Below are 9,269 nucleotides of genomic sequence, written 5' to 3' on the forward strand. Positions count from 1 at the left end.
CTTCTTCTACCATATGGATTGAGGGATTTTATCCTAATTTAGTCTGGAGCATCCTTGGACAAAAGGGACTCAATTTCGTATAAACAGCAAGTGTGGCCTACCTGGGGACAGAAGGGAGGGGCCCAATAGGGGAAACATAGCAAATTCTTCAAATACCTGCTTCTTCTGTACGAATGACAGGATTTTGTCCAAATTTGGTATGAAGCATCATTGGGTAAAGGGGAACCAATTTTGTATAAACGGTGTGTCTAACCCCCCTGGAGGCAGAGAGGCGGGGCCCAATAGGGGAATAGAGATAAAACATTTAAAATCCTTCTTTTACCATAGGGATTTAGGGATTTTATTCTAATTTAGTCTGGAGCATCCTTGGGTCAAGTGGACTCAATTTTGTATATGCAGGTGGTGTGGTCTCCCAGGGGGCAGAAGGGCGGGGGCCAATAGGAGAAATAGAGGTAAACCCTTTTAAATCCTTCTTCGACCATCGAGATTAAGGGATTTTTTCCATATTTAGTCAGGAGCATCCTTGGACCAAGGGGTCTCAATTTTGTATAATTGGTGGGTATGACCCCCCTAGGGGCATAGGGGTGGGGCTCTGTTTGAAGTTTGTTCTCGCTATATCTCAAGTACTGGATGGATCTTTCTGAAANGATTCGAAACTAATAGGTCAAAAAATATAAATTGTGTACTCTGCACCTATAAAACTATTTCTTTTCCAACTGATGGGTGCTGATTTTAGCGACAAATAATTGTATTACGCGATTGTCGTGTGCGATAACCAGCTAAACAGAAGACAAGTTACACCAAAGTCGGCTGTCGTGTGTACACGACAACGGGGATGAGACGTCATATAATTGTGTCGTCTATACACGACAACGGGGACCAGGATGACATATTGTTGTCGTGTGTGTACACGACAACGGTACGGAAAGAGATTTAAGTGAGACGCTAAAGGCATTTTACAGATGTTTTGCTGTAATTCACATGACCATAACATATTATTTGTCTTTTTTGTCTCTTTACAGGAACTCCTTGGCCCTTGATAGGTCCGAGCAGGCAATAACAAAATGATAATGAAAGGAAGAAAAGTGAAAATCTGCTTTCTGCTGCTTGTGTGTTTTGTCCCTGTTCTCTTGTATCTCTACACCTATAATAGTTCTAGCATAACTGATTATTCAAGGAGACGCGAAGGTGTTCAAATGTACAACACCAGAAGCTGGCGGAACACTACAACTAAGTATGTGTTAATGTGGACCACATTTTGGTATGAAATGAACCCCTGGTTAAATAATGTGTCAACTGCTTTTGCTGACAGCGAATATGACTGTGTGGTTACCACTGACCGCTCAAAAATCGACACTGTTGATGCAGTTGTTTTTCATTATGTCGACCTTACGATGGATCTACCAAAGTACCGAAATTCTAAACAAGTATGGATATTATACAACGTTGAACCACCTCCAATTCTCAGTTTGAATTTTCTTCATGGTAGTTCATTTGATGCAATGTTTAACTGGACAATGTCATATAGAAAAGATGCAACAGTTTTGGCCACATATGGTGAAGCTGTTCCTCTTTCCAAAAAAGAGCGTGCCACATTCCAATCTAAAAATTACTCTAAAAACAGAACGAAAATGGCGGCGTCAGTAATCGGTAATTGTTATGATGACGGGAAACGATACAGAATTATACATGAACTTTCCAATTATATCCACATTGACCAGTATGGGAAATGTGGGATATTGTCTTGCCCTGTCAGCAACTCAAAAGTCTGTAAATCATCGGATTATCGGTTCAGACTTGCTTTTGAAAATAGCAACTGTAGAGACTATGTATCAGAGAAATTTTGGAACGCACTCGCGGAAGAAGTGATCCCTGTCGTCAACTGGCATTATTCTAATCAGAGACCTCCCTTTGTGCCACCGAAATCATATATCAATATATATGACTTTGATTCAGTGGCTGCGTTAGGAAAATATTTAAACTTCGTGGCAAATAATGACGAAGAATTTAACAGCTATTTTGAATGGAAAAAATATTACCGTGTCCAAACGGGATCTACATCTACAACCATGTGTAAAGAGCTTCATCAACCCAAACTAGATCAAAGAATTAAGAGTCTGTCGGGATGGTTACAAAATGACACTTGCACAATGAAAACTGTAAGTAAACTGTTGTGTAATCATTTTAAAATACTACTGATCCTGGCAGAAACCATTAGGGAATATTGCACACTATATAGATCCTTCGTCAGTGCATACTTTGTGCATTGTATACTTTATACATGTCTGATAGTATCAGTTTATATGAAATTCATATTTCATTAAAGCAATCCATACTCCTTATCTTTGTATTATATGTATGTAAGTATACATTGTGTACCTTATACTAGACTGACTGTTGTAGTATATATTACCGCTATATAGTGGTACCTTATACTAGACTGACTGTTGTAGTGTATATTACTTCTGTATAGCGTGTACCTTATACTAGATTGACTGTTGTAGTGTATATTACCTCTATATAGCGTGTACCTTATACTAGATTGACTGTTGTAGTGTATATTACCTCTATATAGTGTGTACCTTATACTAGACTGACTGTTGTAGTATACATTACCTCTATATAGTGGTACCTTATACTAGACTGACTGTTGTAGTATATATTACATCTATATAGTGGTACCTTATACTAGACTGACTGTTGTAGTGTATATTACTTCTGTATAGCGTGTACCTTATACTAGATTGACTGTTGTAGTGTATATTACCTCTATATAGTGTGTACCTTATACTAGACTGACTGTTGTAGTGTATATTACTTCTATATAGCGTGTACCTTATACTAGATTGACTGTTGTAGTGTATATTACCTCTATATAGTGTGTACCTTATACTAGACTGACTGTTGTAGTGTATATTACCTCTATATAGTGTGTACCTTATACTAGACTGACTGTTGTAGTATACATTACCTCTATATAGTGGTACCTTATACTAGACTGACTGTTGTAGTATATATCACCTCTATATAGTGTGTACCTTATACTAGATTGACTGTTGTAGTATATATTACCTCTATATAGTTGTACCTTATACTAGACTGACTGTTGTAGTGTATATTACCTCTATATAGCGTGTACCTTATACTAGATTGACTGTTGTAGTGTATATTACCTCTATATAGTGTGTACCTTATACTAGACTGTATGTTGTAGTATATATTACCTCTATATATTGTGTACCTTATACTAGATTGACTGTTGTAGTGTATATTACCTCTATATAGTGTGTACCTTATACTAGACTGACTGTTGTAGTATAAATTACCTCTATATATTATGTACCTTATACTAGACTGACCGTGTAGTATATATTACCTCTATATAGTGGTACCTTATACTAGACTGACTGTTGTAGTGTATATTACTTCTATATAGCGTGTACCTTATACTAGATTGACTGTTGTAGTGTATATTACCTCTATATATTGTGTACCTTATACTAGACTGTCTGTTGTAGTATATATTCCCTCTATTTATTGTGTACCTTATACTAGACTGACTGTTGTATTATATTTTACCTCTATATAGTGTGTACCATATACTAGACTGACTGTTGTAGTGTATATTCCCTCTATATAGTGTGTACCTTATACTAGACTGACTGTTTTAGTATATATTTCCTCTATATATTGTGTACCTTATACTAGACTGACTGTTGTATTATATTTTACCTCTATATAGTGTGTACCATATACTAGACTGACTGTTGTAGTGTATATTCCCTCTATATAGTGTGTACCTTATACTAGACTGACTGTTGGAGTGTATATTACCTCTATATAGTGTGTACCTTATATTAGACTGACTGTTGTAGTATATATTACCTCTATATATTGTGTACCTTATACGAGACTACCTGTTGTAGTATATGTTACTCTATATAGTGTGTACCTTATACTAGACTGACTGTTGGAGTGTATATTACCTCTATATAGTGTGTACCTTATACTAGACGGACTGTTTTAGTATATATTACCTCTATATATTGTGTACCTTATACTAGATTGACTGTTGTAGTGTATATTACCTCTATACAGCGTGTACCTTATACTAGACTGACTGTTGTAGTATACATTACCTCTATATAGTGGTACCTTATACTAGACTGACTGTTGTAGTGTATATTACCTCTATATATTGTGTACCTTATACTAGATTGACTGTTGTAGTATATATTACCTCTATATAGTTGTACCTTATACTAGACTGACTGTTGTAGTGTATATCACCTCTATATAGTGTGTACCTTATACTAGATTGACTGTTGTAGTATATATTACCTCTATATATTATGTACCTTATACTAGACTGACCGTGTAGTATATATTACCTCTATATAGTGGTACCTTATTCTAGACTGACTGTTGTAGTGTATATTACTTCTATATAGCGTGTACCTTATACTAGATTGACTGTTGTAGTGTATATTACCTCTATACAGCGTGTACCTTATACTAGACTGACTGTTGTAGTGTATATCACCTCTATATAGTGTGTACCTTATACTAGATTGACTGTTGTAGTATATATTACCTCTATATAGTTGTACCTTATACTAGACTGACTGTTGTAGTGTATATCACCTCTATATAGTGTGTACCTTATACTAGATTGACTGTTGTAGTATATATTACCTCTATATATTATGTACCTTATACTAGACTGACTGTTGTAGTATACATTACCTCTATATAGTGGTACCTTATACTAGACTGACTGTTGTAGTATATATTACCGCTATATAGTGGTACCTTATACTAGACTGACTGTTGTAGTGTATATTACCTCTATATATTGTGTACCTTATACTAGACTGTCTGTTGCAGTATATATTACCTCTATATATTGTGTACCTTATACTAGATTGACTGTTGTAGTGTATATTACCTCTATACAGCGTGTACCTTATACTAGACTGACTGTTGTAGTGTATATTACCTCTATATAGCGTGTACATTATACTAGATTGACTGTTGTAGTGTATATTACCTCTATACAGCGTGTACCTTATACTAGACTGACTGTTGTAGTATACATTACCTCTATATAGTGGTACCTTATACTAGACTGACTGTTGTAGTATATATTGCCTCTATATAGTGTGTACCTTATACTAGACTGACTGTTGTAGTATACATTACCTCTATATAGTGGTACCTTATACTAGACTGACTGTTGTAGTGTATATTACCTCTATATAGTGTGTACCTTATACTAGACGGACTGTTGTAGTGTATATTACCTCTATATATTGTGTACCTTATACTAGATTGACTGTTGTAGTGTATATTACCTCTATATAGTGTGTGCCTTATACTAGACTGACTGTTGTAGTATATATTACCGCTATATAGTGGTACCTTATACTAGACTGACTGTTGTAGTATATATTACCTCTATATAGTGTGTACATTATACTAGACTGACTGTTTTAGTATATATTACCTCTATAGATTGTGTACCTTATACTAGACTGACTGTTGTATTATATTTTACCTCTATATAGTGTGTACCTTATACTAGACTGTCTGTTGTAGTGTATATTACCTCTATATAGCGTGTTCCTTATACTAGACTGACTGTTGTAGTATATATTTCCTCTATATATTGTGTACCTTATACTAGACTGACTGTTTTAGTATATATTTCCTCTATATATTGTGTACCTTATACTAGACTGACTGTTTTAGTATATATTTCCTCTATATATTGTGTACCTTATACTAGACTGACTGTTGTAGTGTATATTACCTCTATATATTGTGTACCTTATACTAGACTGACTGTTGTATTATATTTTACCTCTATATAGTGTGTACCTTATACTAGACTGACTGTTGTAGTGTATATTACCTCTATATAGTGTGTACCTTATACTTGACTGACTGTTGTATCACAAAATACATTTAGTATTTTGTTTTAATACTTTTGACATTTCTGTATTAATCATCTTTTACGTTTCCTTGCAGTGGTCGAAGACGATTGCATCAATACTGGATAGGTTTCTGTTTGATATTGGCTTGATGTAAAAGTGGAATTGTTTAGCAGGTTTTAACTTAGTGGCCACTGAAGTATACAGTATAATTTTCAAGAACGGAAGTCGTCTTTAATATGAAACGTGCAACTACATGGATCATGAAAAACATTCACTAAGTATAAAATGTGAAACTATCAACGAAAACATTATCAGGAAAACCCATTTACTTGGTTATATAACGTTGGCATATACAGACCCTGGACGGTTTTTCTTGTCCGTTTAAACGCAAACGCAACGCAAACGTAAATTTTAATTTTTAAAAATATATTTTTACTTTCTAATTCAACGCCCGTATAGCTCAGTGGTTAGAGCACTGGTCTCGTAAACCAGGGGTCCTACAGAGAAATCTGAAGATTACATCTACTCAGATCAAGACACTAGCATACAACGGCCTGGTCAGACCTTTGCTGGAATATGCATCCTCCGTATGGAACCCACACACCCAGCACAACATCAACAGCATGGAACACATCCAGAGAAGAGCTGCAAGGTATGTCACAAACCGTCATCGTAACACGTCCAGCGTCTCTGATATGCTTTATATCCTCGGGTAAAACCAGTACAAGAAAGGAGGAAGGAAGCTAGACTAGTGATATAATACAAGATTGATAGAGGTATGGTTGCCATCAGTAAAAAAAACAGACTGCTACCACCAAGACGACTTGCCAGAAACAGCAACACCAGATCCTTCCAACTCCTTACCTGCAGGACTGATTCAAGAAAGATGTCTTTCTTTCCCACTGTACGTGACTGGAACTCCCTACCACCAGACATCACAGATGCAGCCACAATCTCGGCCTTCAAGGCCAGAGGGACGAAGCTCCGAAACCCTTAAAGCTTCTTTTATCCTGTTTTTAACTTACAAACTTATTTTAACTGTGTCAGTCCTGTCACATGCGAAACTACATATTGCAGAAGCATCAACCTGTTGGTGGACGCAATAACCGGAAGCCCTCCATTACACGGACATTACCCCCAACAGCTCTCCTATACTGCCGCCACCCCCGCCGCCGCCTCCTCCTCCTCCTTCTCTCTCTTTAATGAAAGACAACAACGACGTGAAAGAAAATTTCCTGAAACTAAAGACGCATTCGATGAAACATAACCTGCTGTTCTCGGGAATTCCGGATAATGAGAGTCATATTGAAAACACTGAAACTGTTCTTAGATCATTTATTCAGGATCAATTACAAGTAGATAATGCCGGCAGTAACGTACACCGCCTGAGGCAACGACGTGACGGCAAACCTCGTAGCATAATTGTCGTATTTGGCCAACTTCAATGATTTGGAACGAGTCCTCAAAAAAGCTCCTATCAAGCTGCAAGGTAAGCCAGAGTTTAGTGTGCAGCGGCAAAATTATTAGAGACACATTTTTCCTGTAGGAAAAAATAAAGCGACCAGTTAATTATATTTTAAAACTCGAACCAGGAAGATTAATCAACCGTCCACTACAGAAATAGGACGTTGAGGACTACATCGTTTGCTCTCAGCAATTAGACAAAATCCATCATGACACACGAAATGTTAAAACTTCTTGACGATTAACAAGTGTGGACCTGATTAAATGATCAGAGAAGGTAGCAAAAATAATAACTTGCTTTCTTGGAAAACTGACACTTACCAAGAGATTGTTAAGGCAAGTTAAAAGTGAATTAGTGAATGACATGAGCCAGACGTATCTAAGTAGTTTAATAGAAACACGTGTATGTCCGAAATTCCAATTATTTAGATCAAGCTCTGAAGTAGCATTTCAAATTGAAAAAGGTCCGGGTTTAGAACGTGTATCGTGAGATTGCGTACTGAATAGTAATTCACTTTAGTTCACATTCTCATGATAAATTTTAATATAAATAGGATCTTACACTCGTTTCCATTTCATATGAGATTTATGAAACGAGCCTAAGAATTTTTCAATTCAGCGAGCCTCTGGCGAGTTTGATAAATTTCATATGAAATGAAAACGTGTGTTAGATCATTCTTATCACATAATCAAGATTTGTGGCATTAATTCGTGTAAAACGACAATTTTCATGCAACCTTGAAATGTAAAAATCCGCCATTTTAACTCCAGTGCGTAAGTCTATGACGTCATGTACTTGTCCCAGTCGTGACGTCACAATTGAAACAATTGAAACTTTCAACCAATCACAGGGCTGATGGGTCATATTACATGGCTTAATACGCAATACAATATGACATGGGTATATTCTCTAATAACACAGTACATTATGTGATAACTTATAATACTAATAATACTCAGTATTGCCTTCAAATAAACAGTCTGAAAAATCTCCTTGTCGAGATGAAAGTACTAAAGACGTATTTTCATTTAATATTATTTTTGCGCCTGTGAGGATCATTTTACTGATATTTTACATATGTAATTAATATGTATATGTGTTGTCAACGGTACAATGTAAGACGGTAAACCGCTCGCTCGAAAGACTTTGAACCTGTTACAAAATCAATAATGATTAAATGATTTCTTTTAATCGAACAGTCGCACATTACCCAGTGATGCCTGGTATACGTAGTTGTTCATGGATGAGCAGGTAAATACTATGAATCGCGAATATTTTGTCAATAAAAGTAGTCCAAGGTGTTGATATTTTATTCGATAGTAAAGCTCAAGAGAGATATCCGCCACCGCAATCACAAGCTTGAATTTATTTTAAACGGGGACCAGAAGGCAAATATCGGAAATACCAACATTGTGTATTAGAACTTGAATTTTCGGATGAAATATTGAAATATTCAATATGTTAAATCATATGAAAAACGAATATTCGATTGAATGTTATTCGTGAAAACGTAAACGTGACTCTTCGTTAAAGAGTAAACTAGAATATCTAGCCCGTTGTGTTCACGTCTACAGCGTAAACTATTTCTCTCCGTCAAAGTGTATACTGGTACATCTAGCCCATTATATTTCTCCGTCAAAGTGTATAATGGTACATCTAGCCCATTGTGTTCACGTCTACAGCGTAAACTATTTCTCTTCGTCAAAGTGTAAACTAGAATATCCAGCCGATTGTGGTCACGTCTACAGCGTAAATTATTTCTCTCCGTCAAAGTGTATACTGGTACATCTAGCCAATCTTGTTCACGTCCCTAGCGTAAAATATTTCTCTCCGTCAAAGTGTATACTGGTGCATCTAGCCGATTGTGG

The 9,269-nt window shown here is 36.1% G+C and overlaps 1 protein-coding gene across 1 annotated transcript; it reads left to right on the forward strand.

The window, feature by feature from the left end:
- Positions 1–1,023: 1,023 nt before the first annotated feature.
- On the forward strand, positions 1,024–8,005 carry LOC110441175 (glycoprotein 3-alpha-L-fucosyltransferase A-like). The gene is made up of 2 exons (XM_021484271.1): positions 1,024–2,159; positions 6,031–8,005. Exons 1-2 carry the CDS (start codon positions 1,065–1,067, stop codon positions 6,088–6,090), a joined length of 1,155 nt encoding a protein of 384 aa, XP_021339946.1. The 5' UTR covers positions 1,024–1,064; the 3' UTR covers positions 6,091–8,005.
- Positions 8,006–9,269: the final 1,264 nt, after the last annotated feature.

The sequence above is a fragment of the Mizuhopecten yessoensis genome, unplaced genomic scaffold (genome assembly GCF_002113885.1).
Source record: "Mizuhopecten yessoensis strain PY_sf001 unplaced genomic scaffold, ASM211388v2 scaffold715655, whole genome shotgun sequence".
NCBI lineage: Eukaryota > Metazoa > Mollusca > Bivalvia > Pectinida > Pectinidae > Mizuhopecten > Mizuhopecten yessoensis.

Excerpts from the sequence above, each read along its gene's own strand:
- LOC110441175 (XM_021484271.1), top strand. The coding sequence starts at position 1,065 with ATGATAATGAAAGGAAGAAAAGTGAAAATCTGCTTTCTGCTGCTTGTG. Across the intron at positions 2,160-6,030 it reads ACACTTGCACAATGAAAACT|TGGTCGAAGACGATTGCATC; the intron begins GTAAGTAAACTG and ends GTTTCCTTGCAG.